The 18,436-nt window shown below is 40.8% G+C and overlaps 2 protein-coding genes across 2 annotated transcripts in view; one reads left to right on the top strand and one right to left on the bottom strand.

Moving 5' to 3' along the window:
- TPD52L1 (TPD52 like 1) overlaps positions 1–18,436 on the bottom strand; it is a 202,160-nt gene that overhangs the window by 22,778 nt on the left and 160,946 nt on the right. The gene's annotated exons all lie outside the window — the stretch shown is intronic.
- Positions 1–18,436, top strand: part of HDDC2 (HD domain containing 2) — a 48,865-nt gene that overhangs the window by 26,900 nt on the left and 3,529 nt on the right. Inside the window, exon 4 of the mRNA XM_089686443.1 lies at positions 8,395–8,463. Coding sequence (XP_089542569.1) covers positions 8,395–8,463 — 69 coding nt within the window. The remainder of the gene's footprint in view (positions 1–8,394; positions 8,464–18,436) is intronic.

Below are 18,436 nucleotides of genomic sequence, written 5' to 3'. Positions count from 1 at the left end.
TGCGGCCACCTAATTTGCTTAAGAATAGGTTCTCACATGTCTGGTGTGAATTTCCTGTCCGTTTTCACTGCCAATTTCCAATGCAGCTATTCAGTGGTTCAGCTGCAGTTTCCAGATACGGTTCAGATGCAAATGTTTGGAGCTGGCGGCCATCAGCGTCTTTAACAATAGCTGGCTGTTAACCACTTCAAGTCTGGACACTTTCACCCTCTTCCAGTCCAGGTCAATTTTCTGGTATGGGGTATGGCTGTGATCAGGACACTGGTTTGGCAGCAGCCAGGACGCTGTTATAGGGTATGGCGGTGATGAAAACGCTGATATGGGGTATGGCAATGATCAGAACGCTGGTATGGGATATGTTGGTGATCAGGTCACTGGTATGGCATATGGGGTGATCAGGAGGCTGATATTGGGCATGGTGGTGATCCAGGATGCTGGTATGGCATATGGGGTGATCAGGATGCTGGTATGGGGCGGTGCTTAAAAATAGAGAGTAACTGAGCATGTAGAGAGCAAGGACTTTGGAATGGTGACCAGGGATTAGGATGTCTGTCTGACTACATTTGGCTGTAATGCATGCATGTCCTTTTATCCCTCTGGTGAGTGCATATAGGTTGCGGAGTGCACATTGTTGGTGGTATGGGAAGAAGATTTTTGGTCATCTATTTCTTTTTACACTGCTTTGGACTTTATACGAAGTTGGACACACGCTTTACTGATTGGACTTTTTTATTATATGGTGTTATCACTATTTATTGTATTTCAATTTATCACATTGTGCTATCACTTTCTATTTTTTGAGTATTATTCCATATGTGATGTATGGATTGACACTGGGGGTGATTTGGTTTACACATATATTATTTATTGATAATTTTGTATGCATTAGGTAATCTACGATTCAGCGCTGCACTATTTTTCTTGCTGAGTTACTCTAGGAGATCTGGACAGGGCCGTAGATGGTCCTTAACCTATCAGCAGGACTGGCATCTGCTCCATTGGGCAAGGAGGAACAGGATGAGCACTGCCAGAGCCCTACAAAATGACCTCCAGTAAGGCTACTGGTGTGAATGTCTCTGACCAAACAATCAGAAACAGACTTCATGAGGGCCTGACATCCTCTAGTGGGCCCTGTGCTTACTGCCTGGTACCATAGAGCTTGATTGGCATTTGTCATTGAACACCAGAATTAGTAGCTCCACCACTGGCGCCCTGTGCTTTTCACAGATGAGAGCAGGTTCACCCTGAGCACATGCGACAGACGTGAAATGCTCTGGAGAAGCCATTTGTGAATGTTATATTGCCTGTAACATCCTTCAGCATGACCGTTTGGTGGTGGGTCAGTGATGGTCTGGGGAGGCATTTCCACAGAGGGACGCACAGACCTCTACAGACTAGACAATGGCACCTTGACTGCCATTAGGTTTCGGGATGAAATCCTTGGACCCATTGTCAGACCCTACACTGGTGCAGTTGGTCCTGGGTTCCTCTAGGTGCACAACAATGCCCGGCCTCATGTGGCGAGAGTATGCAGGCAGTTTCTGAAAGATGAAAGAATTGATAATTTAATGGCCCCCACGCTCACCTGGCCTAAATCCAATAGAACACCTCTGGGATATCATGTTGCGGTCCATCTGACGCTGCCAAGTTGCACCTCACTGTCCAGGAGGTCAGTGGTGCCCTGCTCCAGATATGGGAGGAAATGTCCCAGGACACCATCCATCGTCTCATTAGGAGCATGATGTTGTCAGGCATGCATACAAGCACGCGGGGGCCATACAAACTACAGAGTACCATTTTGAGTTGCTGCAATGAAATTTCAGCAAAATGGACTAGCCTGCTGCATCATTTTTTCACTTTGATTTTCAGTGTCTTTGAATTCAGTCCTCTGTAGGTTGATAATTTTCATTTCCATCAAACGATGGGGCATCCTTGCGTTCCTAGCACATTACCCAGTCCATATCAGTATAGATATCCAGCATGATATTTTTCCCCATTGAGATCTGATGTGTTTTCAAAGTGTTCCTTTCATTTTTTTGAGCCTTGTATTTTATGAAGGATAGCAGCATAAGGATTAAAAATAGCTCATGTTTATTGAGATTGAAGTTGTGCTTTTAAAGTTTTTCTGTTGTTGAAGTTGCACCTCCTCTGATCAATTTATTGTGTTCCATTGAACGGGCTGCCAACACACCAGAATAGACCAATAATCGGACACGCGTGTTTTCTTCTGACCTGGATGTGCAGTGTGGTGCGCTGCAATGCATGTTTGCCAGATGTGTGTTTGTTTGCCATTGACAATGGATGGCACTGCAACATGCTAATGCATGAAACGTGTTGACTTACATTGCAGTAATGCATCTTGTCACAACACAAAAGTGTGATTGGATGCTTCATGTAATTTGCCCATAGGCAGGGCAGTTCACAGAACGTTACAATGCACAGTCCTCCAGCATACTTACCAGCCAGCTAGCAAAATTGGAAAAAACCTAAAATGTTTCAGCAATTTGTGTTCGGTTTATGTTGGATACATTTGCAAATATATGCACTACTACGGCAAGGCTCCTCTGTACAGTGCAGTCCCCAACACCACTCTAATGTCATTTCCAAATTGTGACATGCATAGCAAGAAATACATTCAGAATAGTTAGTTTAAAAAAAAAGGGTTTTTTTGTATGTATTTGCAATCATATGTGAAACCGTTTATAGACCGTCTAAAACATTACTGAAAAAAAATACTAACCTTCCCTCGTAGCCAGTCCAGCACACACCTGCAAAAAGAAGTACTGGCCTTCAACCTCCCATCATAGCAAGCTCAATGCAAGCCTTAAAAAAAGGATCAAACTTCAACCTCCCCTTATGGCTGGTCCAACACATACCTGAAAAAAGTAGTACTGGCCTCCATCATCCCCTCTAAGCAAGTTCAACACACACCTGAAAAAAGTGCTGAGCTCCAGCCTATCCTCCTTTACCAAGTTCAAAGCATGCCTGAAAAAAAAAGTACCAGCCTCCAACATACGCTCATATCCAGTCCAATACACACCTGAAACAAAAGACTACCGGCCACAAATCTCTCCTCATAGCCAGTCCATTATTCGCCTGAAAAAAATTACCGACCTCCAATCTCCCCTCATAGCCTGTCCAATGCAGGCCTGCAAAAAAAAAAAAAAAAAACTACTGGCCTCCAACCTCCCTCCATAGCTGGTTCAACACACACCTGGAAAAAGAAGTACTGACTTTCAACCTCTCCTCATAGCAAGTTCAATGCACGCTTGAAAAAAAGTACTGGCCTCCAACCTACCCTAATAGCCGGTTCAACGCATGCCTAAAAAAAAGTACCAGCCTCCGATCTACTCTCATATCCAGTCCAACACACTCCTGAAAAAAAAGGCTGACCTCCAACCTATCCTCATAGACAGTCCCAACACACGCCTGGGGAAAAAAGGACCGGCCTTCAACCTCCCTTCTTAGCCTGATGTCCGCTGTCATCAGTGTCTATGACCATCCCTATATTTGTGTACATATGGGAATGTCCAGGCCATTTTTTGCGATATGACGCTGCGTTATTTTAACTGACAATTGCACGGTCATGCAACTCTGCACCCAAATGAAATTTATGTCCTTTTTTCCCACTAATAGAGCTTTCTTTTAGTGATATTTGATTGCCTGTGCGTTTTTATTTTTTGCGCTATAAAGAAAAAAAAAAAGACCAACAATTTTGAGAAAAAAACTATATTTTTTAATATTAACCATTAGCCGCCCGGCCAATGGCCGTTTGGCGGCTTCAAAAGTGCTTCAGCATTCCATTTGGCGTGCTCCCGCACATGCGCAGTTTGCACTAATGCAGAGCCTCGCAGCGGCGCGATCTGTCACCGGCCGTGTACCTCGGACACGGCCGATGACAGATCTGAGTACCGGCCCCCGTTGCTGGTACCATGTGACCTGCTGTGACCAATCACAGCAGGTCACATGACAGTTGTATACAATGGATGGCTTCATTCATGCCATCCATTGTATACTAGTGCCTAGCTGTGAATGGTCACAGCTAATCACATGCACATGTCATGTGATTAGCTGTGACCAAATCACAGCTAAGCACAAAAAAAAAAACCTGAATGAATCGATTTCATTCAGGTAAATGCTTGCTTATAGCAAAGTAATTCTTTACTGTAAGCAAATTGTGTAAAAAAAAAAATACTGATCACTTCCCCAAAGTAGTACAATGTTACTATGGTAACATTGTACTGCTTTGATCATAGTAAAATATGAAAAAAAAATCTTAAAAAAAAATTAAAAAATGTAATAAATTAAAAATAATAAAAAAATAAAAAAAATTATATATATTTTTTTTCATACTGTCACCAGTCAGTGTCCCTGTTCACCGCCATGCCAGTTATATGATGATGCTGTACTGCACTGGTGACAGTATGTAAAAAAAAAATAGTGAAAGTAATTTTTTTAATTTTTTCATTTTCCGAAAAATTATGACAAAAAAAATACAACTTCAAAAAACTCGCCATGCCTCTTATGAAGTACGTCGGACTGTCTACTCTGCAAAAAGGGGTCATTTGGGGGATATCTGTACTATTCTGACATTCTTGGACCTCAAGAAATTAGATTGGCTGTCAGTACTTCAGGATTGATCAATATTCAGATCTATACCATAGTTTGTGAACTCTATAACTTTCCTACAAACTAAATAATACATCCTAATTTGGGTTATTTTCACCAAAGACATGTAGCAGAATACATCTCGGCCTAAATTTATGAAGAACAATTATTTATTTGTAAACTTTTATAACAGAAACAAAGAAAAACGTGTTTTTTTTTCAAAATTTTTGGTCTTTTTTTGTTAATTTAGCAAAAAATAAAAACCCCAGCGGTGATTAAATACCACCAAAAGAAAGCTCTAGTTGTGTGAAGAAAATGATAAAATTTTAGTTTGGGTACAATGTTGTATGACCGCGCAATTGTCATTCAAAGTGTGAGAGCGCTGAAACCTGAAAACTGGCCTGGGCAGGAAGGTGTAAAATTGCACGGTATTGAATTGGTTAAACATGTCTAGTAAAAAAAATTTCAAAAATCAGATTTCGCCATACATTTCATTTTTTCCAAAAAATGTTTTACTAGTAATGGCGGCAATCAGTGACTTATAGCGGGTCTGCAGGACTGCGGCGGGCATTCTGACACTGGGGGAAACTGACTTGGTGTCGCTGTCATCCACAGTGGCACCAATATAGTGATCAGGGCTAATGAAAAGCACTGATACTGTACTAATGGCACTGGGCAGGAAGGGGTTAACATCTGGGGCGATCAAAGGGGTTAATTGTGTGCTGTTTTACATATTGGGCTGTGTTTGTGCTTCACTGTAAGCACACTGCTTTGCATGGCTGTGCTATGCACAGCCATGCAAAGCAGTGTGCAGGAGTTGAAGGTGGAGAGAACTGTTTTGTTTACAAACCGTTTTCCCTCCCCGTCGGAGATGCTCAGCAATCATCTATATATATATATATATATATATATGCTATATGGGGCGGACAAGAAGCGGTTAAGTGAATAAAAAAAATATATAATTTTTTTTTAGTAATAAATGAAAGTTACACCCAAGTACATCCCCCCCCCCCAAATAAAAAAATAGAGACACCCCCCCCCCACGCATGTACAAATGTAAAAGCACACGCTGGCACATCTGCGCATGAAAACGTCAATTACGATACACATGTTACATATTACCGTGTGTGCTTGGATGAGAGCAATAATTCTAGCATGAGACCTCCTCCATAATACTGCACTGATGACCTATAAGGGGCTTTAAAAGTGTTGCCTATAGAAAATATAGGGTACTGAAGTTCGTCATCGTTTCACGAGCGCACGCAAATTTAGGGTTTGACATGTTGAATATCTATTTACTCGATGCAACCTCATATTTTATATTTTACAAAAAAAATGGGTAATTTATTGCTTTTTTTTTTTTTGTACCCTATTTTTTACTGAAATTTTGTGGCAATATCGTGACTTAAAAAATTGTAACTACCACTATTTCATTCTCTTGGGTTTCTACTTTCAGAAAATATATCATATTTGGGGGTTTTATGTAATCTTCAGGCCTAAAATGATTTTTTTAAACTTGTGCAAAAAGCAGCAAAAACGGCACTGGCAGCGAAAGGGATAAAGGATAAGCCCTGACACTCCCCTTCCCTGACAAGCACCCAATCAGTGCTCATTACACTGCAAGGTCTCTCTCCTCCCTGCTAGTCCCTGGGTGCTGTGCTGGACACAGGCAGGGAGCTGAGGAGGAGATAAACAGTGCAATGTTCAAATTATTACATGTTTAAGTCGCCATAAAGCCCCTTTTGTTTGTGAAAGCTCCAGACATACCTAAAATCACCTCCAATTTAAATATGGTTTTGGTTAAAATGTATTTTTTTTTATCTGAACAAGTAGATTGGGACACGATTTAGTCCCTGGATAAGTAGTTTTTTAAAAAAATTTCCACACCCCTGTGATCATATCCTTTCCATGGGATCAGTGTTAATGCATACTGTTTTCTGCGTACTTAAGATGCTTTGTCCTGATCAATGAAGCCTACGGTACATTCTTACCACTGATCAAATTGTTTCATCAACCAAGATGCTTGAATCTGTAGCAAGCAGCAAAGCACTTTACATAACTCTGCTTCTATATTATATTTTTATTGTGTGTCCCATCTAAATGGAGAGCACTAGGCCTGGAGCGAGGCTTCCTAGCATGTCACTGATTTTAGAAGTTGCAAAGTGCTATTGTTTAGAAGCTGATGCTTCTGGGCAGGCAGCTTTTCCAGAACATAGCAGATGCTCTGCAATATGGGGAATCTTGATAATATGGGACATAAGGTACTGAATATTACTTTTGTCTTGAACACAGCTAGCAAGTACTGAATTTCTGAGACCGCTATGCTATAACTGTATTTCGACTATGTAGCTGGAAATGACCAGTGAACAAACCTCCAATTTGCCAAGTATAGCATTTTGCAAAGGCTAGACTGTTTAATTTAAAAATGTAGATTGCTCAGGCAGTGATTTATGTCTTTATTTTACATGTGTCTATAATTTATAAAGCTTGCAGAATGTTATTACACAGGACAGCTGATAATAAATAAATACAAATAATACAACAATTTACCATACATCTCCTCAAGCTATAGCTATACTTTATTTTGCTATTACAGATGCATTTATGAACACTGTGTTGGCCTGCAAAATGCTTTTGTTTTCTTTTTGCATAAAGGCTGATTTACACTGCCTCGCTGCGGTTTGTCCAGTGTGGGTGCAGCGCAGAGTACCCGCAGTTTTCTTGCAGGTTACCCACGTTTTCCCATAGACTTGTATCGTGTCCCATGCTTTTGGTGCATTTTTTTGACAGTGCGCCAAAGATGCAGTATGCAGGACTTTTTGGTGTGCTTTCAGAAAACTTGTAAAAAGGATATAATAGAAGTCTATGAGAAACCACGAGTAATCCGCACAAAAATCAGGGGTACACTGCGCTGCAGTGTGAAAGAAGCCTCAGGAAAATAAAATTCATCTATTGAAAAAATTATGCACACAACAGTTTGACTACGTAGTTATGTTCTTCCAGGGTAATAAGGGAAATTACTATTTTTTATTATTAATAATAATAATACTAATCATAATTATTATTATTATAATATTATTATAGGATAAGTTAACTTTTGACAAAAAATAATAAATGCCTGTACATCCCATATGGGTGGGCAGATATACTGATAGGAAAAATCAATGAACTACCACGGTGTACCACTGAAAACTACATGCTGACACCTGCTAAGACTGTTGGGACTTGTATTTCATTCATTCACAGAGCTCTGTGAATGAATGACATGGACGTGGCCACCCTAAACAGGAGGAACATGTAACATTTTCCCAAATGAACTTCTCCATCAACTCGAGTCTGAGTCCTAGCGACTTGATGAATAAGAGCTTTAAAACGACGTCTGCTTTGTTCTAGTCTTGAGATCCTGCAGTGTCAGCCCCACAGCTGTAGTCGATGTGTCCAACCACCTAGAAGTTGGTCTCCCTCTTTGTCTTGCTCCTTCAATTTTTTTCAAGCATTATTTCCTTCTCCAGGGATATCTCCCTCTGAAAGTGTGGCCAAAGTAGGACGGTTGCAACGTCATCACTTGGGCTTCTAGTGACATCCCTTCCAAAATCGATCTATTCGTTCTATGGGCTGATCATGGCACATATAAAATCCTTTCCAGCACCAAAGCTCAAATGAGTCGATCTTCTTTCTATCCTGTTTCTGTAGTGTCCAGCTTTCATAGCTGTAATAGACAACTGAGAAAATGAGCATAGGCTACCTAAGCAATATCTAATCTTGTAATTTGGTATGTCTCCTAAGGATGCTATGAAACATTTGTCTCACCTGCTACCGGAGGACCTGAAGAAGGAGATATATGACCTGTGGGAAGTAAGTGTCATTTTATTTTTTTTTTTGCATTAAAATGCGCACTAATCACCATGCGTGTTTCAAAATATTTCTAAGGTTGTTTTTTTTTTTTTAAATCACAGGCGATTTGAAGGTTATTTGAGTCTTCACTTTGCACAGCCATGAATATGCACTTTTTTTGTTGTCAAATGAGAATTATAGATATAGTGTAATGCTGTATTTGGGAGAACATTTAATTTTACCAGTAGCAGTATTTAAAGATTTTCATTAGCTTACAAGGAATGGTTGCCATAAATGGATGGTTTTAGGAATCACTCACAAAACTGTCCTTTTATGGCAACCATTTATGTGTGTAAATTGCCTATGTTTTCATACCTGCGCATTATGGCAGAAACCTTAAGCACCAGCATCAGAGTTTCATTCCGGTTAAAGAGTAAGCTCTTCCAATCCTGACACTAACCTTTCCCCATTCAGGTTCTGCCATTTTACACTTTAAAGTGGTTGTACACTCTTGCATATAACCAGTGAAGTGGCTGGCTTCAGGTGATGCACGGAAAAAAATTAAAAAGTAAAAAAAAATCTTCCTACATAAATTTTACCTGATTATATGCAATATTCTCTTTTCTACATTTGTTCAAAGTGCATAATATATGAAGCTTGTCTGTACTTTCAGAAAACGGGGTATAGAGCTGAAGTTACACACTGCAGAGATCAGTGAGGAGAGCTGATTAGAGAGAAGGGACACTTCCCCTTTCATAAAGCACACAGGAACAGAGCTGAGGCTGTAAATCACAGGCTGTGTGCTAGAGGCGCCTACCCTGTCAAATTTTTTTTATCTCGGTGTCAGAAAAACTTGTCAGAAGTGACCCATTCAGATAGCAGAGGATCGATGCAACATACAGAAATGACACTTGGTTCCCTGGGCTAAGTACACACTATAGAGGGATATGCTTTGTCCATATTTCATGTCTGAAGTTTACTACTTTAATGATCGGGCCAGCTGTTATTGCTGGGGAAGGGGTGGCGGGTAGCTGGGCATTGGTTAGGTTTAGGTACAGTCTGCCCACATTTGCCATCATATACATTCCTTTTCAGAGTCTTTAGCCCTTTTGTAATCAAAACACTCTGTGTGTCTCGCACATACAGTGAAGAGCTCACTTTAGAATACAGGGGTGTGTCCCCACATAGCCCCTCCTGCTGTACAACTTTCCTTGTACAAAGGCACATGCCCTAGGTCACATCAGCTGGGCACTAAGCTGGGAAACTGTTGCACAAAACAGCAATGAACTTTCTAAATCTGGCTATCCAAAAACAATTGAGGGTATAGGCAGCTTAATTACCTATGAAGAAGTGATGGCCTGCAACACAGAGCTAACAGACAAGTTTCAGCAGTAAGAGGTCTGAGATGTGCAGCATAGATACCAGTGGACGGGCTGTCTCTCTTTTCATAGAGAAGAGGTTTCCTGGGTGTGTAGCTGGAAGCTGGCTAGAGCTCTGCTGAAAAGGTGCCAGGAAAGCCCCTGTACAGCCATCTCCTCTGATGGGCATCATACTACTGGAAAATGCCATTGATCACTAACCATGTCAGGGAGTTGCAGCCATTCTCCTTACAGTTTACCTATCCCTACACACTCTCTGAAGCTAAGACACAATTCATAGTAATGTCAGTCCCTGGTTGTCTGTGAGAACTCCTACCCTCCTGTTGAGGGGGACCTACTGCTGGAGCTCTAATCTGATAGATGCAGTAGGTCACAGGGATCCAAGGACTGGCAACAGAGCGCAGTGTATCACAGGTTTGGAGAGAAGTGTGTGTGCGAGGTTAGTAGGTTACAGAGAATTAATCTAGTTGTTTTGTGATGGGGAGCAGAGGTGAGTATTTTCAGACCTGCAGAGTTCTGCTGAGAGCTGGCCGGGATTACCGAGAGCTGGCCATTGTAAACTGCTGTGCCCACTCTTGTTCAGTGATGAATGTGTCGGTTTTGAACAGTGGGTGTTCAATTCAGAAACCGCAAAGTGCCATCATGTCTCCACCCAAACCTTTCTTACAGCACTGCAAAGATGGTCATGGGTGCAAATCCTATACACTAAGACACAGAGTGAGAGAAATAAAGATTGAACTTGTGGGTATGTGTATTTCAATGGATTGTAAGCTCCTTGAGGGCAGGGACTGATGTGTATGTATAATACATATGTAAAGCACTGCGTAAATTGACGACACTATATAAGTACCTAAAATAAATGAATAATATGTATAAATTGCCACTAGTAGATTGGCTTCCCTCAAGTATGGGTTTGTCTACTTTACGTTTTTTGAGAAAGATAAACGCCTTTCACACTGATTGCACTTTACTGTGCTAAAATGAACTTTTCCAATGTGACAAAATGCACGAAAACTATTTCCCTTTAAATCCTGTGCAACAGTTCACATCACTGTGCTGTGGGTGTGCTCCCTTTTGAAATGTCATGCATGCTGCATCCTTGGCACAGTTTTTAAAACGTTCACCAAAAACACACCTTCCATTGTAAGACAATGGCAATGCATCAAAAACACACTGCCTCTGCGGTTTTGTTGCATTTTTTTTGTCACACATCCATGTTCACAGGTGCACACTGAGAGTCAGGAAACCAGAAAGAGAACCAAAAAAAGCTTTAAAAATGCAATATGTGTTATAAAAAATGTATACTGCGTTTTTAAGTGCACCGGTTTGAAAGGGCTCTTTCTGTCATGTCCATTGAGAGACCCAGCAATCTTACAGTATACTGTTGGGTCATAATGCTGTCTACAAGAGGATTGAAAACTGGCAAATGAAAAACGTAAGCTAGCCCATTGCCTCTGCATTTTGATAGGGTCCTAGAAGTATGGATATCTTTACTGTAGTTCTACTGAGTTTGAACCGCATCCAATCCACATAATATGTCAAATAAAATTGCTTCCCATGATGCCTGTTTACATATGTGTGGTGCACTGGCAAAGTGGGTTCAGTGTGGTTCAAAAAAGAGTCATGTACGATTTCTGAGCAGTGCCTTCAGGTTCAGGTGCAGATTACAGGCTGTTGACTTCTATGGAAACCGTTTCTAAACTGCACATATGTGAACAGGATAAAATCAGGAGCTAATCCTGTCCTGAACCTGACATAAACCACTAAACTACGGTTTCAATTAGCTGTGAATTTTTTTGGTAGCTTTTTTCAAATGCTGCTCAGAGCATTTGACCTCAGTCAGGGTTCATTACCACCTCACTGAGCGACATATATGGCAGATATATGTATCTGTCTTTTTTAAGCCTAGCTTTGGAGTACCGCTGAATCGGATGTTGTGGGGCTGGTCTTAAAGTGACCTTCCAACTTACATTGTCTTCATATTATAGTTATAATTAATACTTGTAATATACAATATGTTTTCCTCTTTTAGATTTTTTTTCCCCCTACAGTATGTCATTGGTATACATACATTTCTTGCTGATGAGTTCTCTGCCTGTGACTGTCAGTGCCACTGTCAAAAGGACAAAAAAATCAGTGTCTACTGTGTGGTGTTATCTTCTTTTGATTCCTGCAACTGTTCTGTAGAAGATGTCATGGTTACCAAGGTGACCAACTCTTCCTTTACATTTTAAGCCAAGATTGCTTGTTCAGGAGGAATCTAATCCAAGGGAATTTTTTTTCAGTCACTTATGTTCATTAGTGCAGAGAAGTCTGAGGCAGTGCATAAAGATCTCGCAAAAATGCATCCCCTGTCCATTCCATCCAAACTGCTTATTGGGCTTCATGCACATGGCCATACAGGGGCTGTGCAGTATGCAGAACCTACATAATCTCTCTGTACGGCCATGTGCATGAGGCCTTAATAACCATGAATCTCACATTTTACTGAGAAAACAAGTACTGATTGGGAGGTATGGCTGTTGCTGTGTTCCACTAAGTGCACTTTACACATGTGGTCATTGTGTGGCTGTTTATGGTTTTGCTCTCAGGATATACAGTAGCTCTGTACATCCCTTCTGCCTTTTGACCAGGGCAAAAAAATGCCTTCTGCATATTTTAAAGTACTGTAAAATCTTATTAGAAAGGTGCTCTTTGGGACAACGCTGCCATAGCCTTGACAAATATCCTGCTGCACTATTAAAGTGGTATTTTTGAATATTTTTGTCATGTTTAAATAATTTACTTATCAAAAACTAATTTTTTGTTTCAAAGGACAAGCTCACCTTTCATAACATGTTACACCCATATTCAGGGTGTAACATGTTATGATCAGACCGGCTCCCGCTCCCCCTGCTCCACCGCTTTGACAGCTAGCAGGGGATCTTTTCCCCCCTCGCTAGCTGTCAAATTAAAAAAAAAAAAACATGGCCGTTCAGCTATGCCTGACTGGGTCACTCATTCACTGTTTTCTGTGAATGAGAAACTGCAAGTCCTAACAGCCTTTGAGGATGTCGGCTTGTAGTTCTCTATGAACTACCACAGTGCTGTGTAGCGCCGTGGTAAATCATTGAATCTTCCTTTCAGCATATCTGTTTGCCTGTACATCCCATACGGGAAAGCAGATATACTGACAGATCTGCAGGAGACCTGCATAGTGCAATGGTTTACAGGCTCCTGCAACAAAAAGTAATAAATGCACATTTTTTTTACCTGAATTTATTTATTTTGTATAAAGGTAAAGTTATGGTTAAACGATATGGATAGGATAAGAATGGTTAAACATTTTTCTTTCTGGAGAGGATATGAATGGTTAAACATTTTTCTTCTTGCTGTCTGTCTCATTGGGGAGATTTTTCTTCATTTTCTGTCATGCTGACACAAAAGGAAGTTGGAGGAAATCTCTCAGAAAAAAAAAAAGGAAACATCTTAGACAGTTTTCAGTGCAACAAGTAGCGTTCTCATTGGATGATTTTTCTCTTATTCTTGACTCAGTGACAACTCAAAACTTTTGCTGTTCCTTGAAGTCCTGGTTATTTCAGTGAATCTCCACAGTGTGGACACAGATGGCAATAATAATCGTAAAATGCAGTGCTAGTAAACCAATAAGTAAAAAGATATGATAATTAATAAGCTTTAAAAACGTGCGCTTTGGAGCGCTAAGGATATATGTTTAGGTAGCGTCTTAATATGACGCATAAGGTGCATTGGTGACAAAAATATATAAAACGTCCGATAATGGTGAAACGTCCAATAGAACCCATATACGGTAAGTGAATTCGGTGACTCCGGTGGATGGAAAAAACAAGTCAATATTGCACTAACCAGAAAGTGCAATAATATTTGCATTTGAGTAAATTACACCACTCCTGGTCATCTGTATCCTGAAGGCCACTTAGGGGGTCATCTGGTACTTGTCAGCACATCAGGTGATCATCCGACTGCATCTCTCCATTTTCCAGGATGTATCCAATCCAAGGCAACTTTATTAGGTACACCTTGCTAGTATCGGGTTGGACCCCCTTTTGCTCCAGGACTACCTTAATTCTTCATGGCATAGATTCAACAAGGTGTTGGAATCATTCCTCAGAGGTTTTGGTCCATATTGACATGAGTTACTGTTGCCTTTCTATCATCTCAAACCAGTCTGTCCATTCTCCTCTGACCTCTGACATCAACATGGCATTTTTGTCTGGAAACAACCAGGCGATCTGATCTGAGTATTTCAAAAACTGCTGATCTACTGGGATTTTCACGGGCAATCTTCTCTAGGGTTTACAGAGAATGGTCCGAAAAAGAGAAAATATCCAGTGAGCAGCAATTGTGTGGACGAAAATGCCTTGGTGATGTCAGAGATCAGAGGAGAATGGGCAGACTGGTTTGAGATGTCTCAGTCCTCTAACTGCTACTTTTGTGAAGTTGAAAAATTACAGGAGGGAATTTAGCAAAACTGGAGCGGATGGAATCTGGAGCAGTTGTGCATGGAAACCAACCAGCGTTTATCTTCAGCTTGTTCAGTTAAGCCTTCAAAAAGGAAATATTGGTTGCCATGCACAGCTGCTCTAGGTTCTGGCTGCTGCAGTCTTCTGTGATATACTACTGGAAGGATCAGCAGGTAATAAAACTATGTTACGGGGGATTCAGGAAAACAAATACTGATGCATTAATGCTAGTTTTAGACTGCATTATATGTAATTTTTTACTTTTTCCAATTGTTCCACTTTAACTTCATATTACCACTCCGGAAAGAAGATTATCTACATGTGCTGTGCTCTCTTCTGTCTGTACGTCAAGCCTTTCCATCATGCCTACAAAGGCAGCATTTCTAAAACATGTATATGTACTGTACAGTCTTCCATGCTTACCACTGATTTATTGTTCTCTTAATGTACTTCATTCCCACAACAGTCATAAGTACATCTAAACACAGAAATGAAAAATGTTGCAGATTGCCAGTCCTTCGATGTAGTGGCCACATTAGTTTTCTTTTTTCATACTTTCTGTCCTAGGGTGACAACACTAACTCACTGTACTCTATCTATAGAGAAGCAGCATTGTCACTTTGGGACAAGGCTACAGAACACCTACCCTCTCCTCTCTTTTATAACACAGAGGGGAGGTGTTCTGTAGTCCTAACACCATTCTTGATAACATTGTTTGCAATAGCACTACAGAGTGCACAGGTCACAGGACAGCACTGGATTTCTGGCCTTGTGAACAACCAGCCTGTCTGGTTTTTCCTGAATGATTAGTGCTGCTGGCTATAGTTGGCAACACTAATCCTTGTGTTCTGTCAGCAGGAAAGGCTGCCCAATGCGGGAGGGATACCCACCATAAACACTAGTTGTCTTGAAGGGAAAATCAAGCAATCTTATTTATTATTTATTTATTTCAGGTACTTATATAGCGCCGTCAATTTACGCAGCGCTTTACATATATATATATTGTACATTCACATCAGTCCCTAACCCTCAAGGAACGTACAATCTAAAGTCCCTAACTCACTTCCATACATACACATATTAGGGCCAATTTAGACAGGAGCCAATTAACCTACCAGCATGTCTTTGGAGTGTGGGGGGAAACCCACGCAGTCACAGGGAGAACATGCAAACTCCAGGCAAATGGTGCCAGGGTTGGGATTCAAACCAGCGACCCTAGTACTGCCAGGGGGAAGTGCTAACCATTTAGCCACTGTGCTGCCCAATCTTATAATCTATGGCCTGCCTAAAAGTGACTAGAAATAACTGATCATTACACACTAACCATGAATGGATATAATGCTACAAGTCACATCAAGTAGATAAATATAGTTAATAGCTAGACAGTGCCTATTTGCTTTGTGCGGTCAAGAGATGCAGTGTTAATCTACTTACGGACAAAGCCATTTTCACAGTGCAATAGCTATATGTCAGGGTGGAAACATAATTCTCTGAATGAGCAATATAATGCTGCAATACATTTTATGCCTGTTGGTGATTTTTACAGCGATGCCAGCTATGCCAATTACATGGGCACAGGATTTAACTTTACACTAATGAAATATTTAAGGAAAACAGGCAGAAAGAGGAATTAAATGAAGTTGAATAAAAACAAATACTGGGACGTCAATGAAACATGTTTATTAGGATAAAAAAACAGAGACAGAAATTGCCATGCTTTTAAGCAGATCCCGGAGGTATGAAAAAATAGAAATACAGAGGAGATGGCAAAGTAGGCCATAATGTTTCATGCTTGGAGCAACAAAAGAGAGACAAGCTGCCACTGATGCACAGAGAGCTGTGTGGTCCTGACGAGGGGTAATTTGACAAGCAGTGAAAATGTGATGACAGTCTTTGCATTCTTCTTTTCACTTAATATAAAACATTTTCTTTTAGTTATGTGTGAACTAATGCATGATGTTTTCCCAGCTAAACAGCATGTGGTATCATATGCTGGACTGAATGCAGTGAAACATGACGTTTAAAGTCCTGTTTCCAAACAGTCAGATATGATATATCACCATTTGTTTCATGGAAAAAAATCTTCACCAGTTAAAAAAGCAGTCCCGGGTAATTTCTGCACTTCTTTTTGCCATATATTAACCAAAGGGAGAAACATGAGCGGAACCTTTTTCTTTGTCGGTAGGTATTACCAAATCTTCAAGGCTTTTTACAGTTTTTTAAACATCAACTGATGTTTGCAACACCTCAAACCCAAAATAGACTATAATTTTCTATAAAGGGAAACTGTTGGTGTCAGTTTTTTCTTTAAAGTAGAGCTATAGGCAAAATCAAAAATGTGCATATTTGTAGCTACCATTAATACAATAGATTTATTTTTCTAACTCATTCCTGTAACATAAGTATATTACCTAATGATCCTGCCCATTGATCTTTTATTTCTTTATCTTCTTTAACGTGGAGTTAAACACCGATTAAATAATGTTTTTTGTTAATGGGCCCCCAGCAGTTTTATGCCATAATGCACTTCATACCAAAAGTAAGCAAATTTAATTACCACCTTGCACGTTCAGACACAAGGATTGGTTGCACCAGTTCCTTTACAAGAATGATTTCAAGGATTCTGTTCAAACATATTCACTGTCCAGTGGAATGTCTAACATCAGCAGACATATGAGCTGCCTTTCTACACATTCCCATGGTTCCCCTCACATCATTTGGGAGTGTGGGAGACCAACACATCCAATTTGGGTTTCTTCTGTATCCCAAGTGTTCACAAAAGTGTTTGCCCGCTTCTGTCTCTTATATGCACCCAGGGCGTTCATGTCATATGTTACCTGGATAAGCTCCTATTGAAGGACTTCCTGACCATAACCTTGTTTGCCTATATCCAAAGAATGGTTCAGTTTCTTCAAACCTTTGACTGGATAATCGGCTGTCCAAATCTGCTCTCCAGCCCTCACACCATCTAAGGTTGAATTTCCCTTCCCCAAGGGAGGGATGCTTCCCTAAATTCCCAAATGGTTCGCTTCTGCATGAGGGTTCTGGGATCCTTTACGACAGTTCACTCTGCCCAGTTTCTTTCAAGATCTCATCAACCCAAAATAATCACCGCGTGGAACAAGCAAATTCAGTTCTTGGATTGCACAATGCTTCTGTCTAGCCAGACAAAGCTCTCTCTGACTTGGTGGATCTCCAGTCCCACTCTAGACTTGGGAAAGTCTTTCTTTTACATGCACTGGAAGGTGGTGACAGCAGATGTCAGTCTTACAGGTTGGGAAGATTTTACAACTCCCAGACTGTCAAGGGGACCTAGTACCTTCAGGAGTCAAAATTTACCCATCTACATCCTGAAACTGAGAGCAATCATATTGTCTCTATAACACTATCTCCCTTCTGCAAGGTCACCCAGTTAGGGTACAGTCAGACAATGCCACAGCAGTTTCCTACATAAACCTTGCATTCTATAGCCTTTGCAGTAGATGCTGTGGTGATTTTTTTGGACTCATTTCAAGCTGGTTTATGCCTTCCTTCGGATACTGATCCTCCCTCGGGCCGCTGTGCAAGATAGACAAAGAAAGGGTTCCAATGAGTCTCATCAAACCAAATTAGCCTAGAAGAACATTGTACATAGACATACGCAGACATCTGCTGGACAAGCCTTGGCTTTTCCCAAACAGACCAGACCTAATAGCCTAACACCCCTTATTCCATCCTGCTTCTCTGTTGCTGGCTTTAATGGCATAGTTGGTGAAACCCAAGTCCTAAAGGATAGAGGTAGAGTATTTTTGTCTTTGTTATTCCTATTGTATTCAAGTGATTCTCAAGGCAGAATGTTTTTTTACATGAAGGTAAAAAAGGTGACCCCCCCAGCCCTCCCTTATACTTTCTTGAGCCCCATTTCAATCCAGCGATGTGCATGAGTGCAGTGGCTCTCCCTGGTTTTTCTCTCCTCATTGGGGGGGTGAGATGAGCCGTGCTCTGTGTTTGAATGGAAACTGGAATGTCCATTCACAGGAACAAGCCTGCTTGAGTGCCCCTATGGCAAGAGACTTACTATTGGGGGCACTCGGCAGTAGGGTGGAGCCAGTACTACCGTGGGGGGACACAAAAAGAAGAGGATCAGGGCTGCTC

Source organism: Staurois parvus, unplaced genomic scaffold (assembly GCF_062004578.1).
Source record: "Staurois parvus isolate SC_StPar_1 unplaced genomic scaffold, SC_StPar_1.0 ptg000397l, whole genome shotgun sequence".
Taxonomy (NCBI): Eukaryota; Metazoa; Chordata; class Amphibia; order Anura; family Ranidae; genus Staurois; species Staurois parvus.
This window is presented reverse-complemented; position numbering and strand designations above follow the sequence as displayed.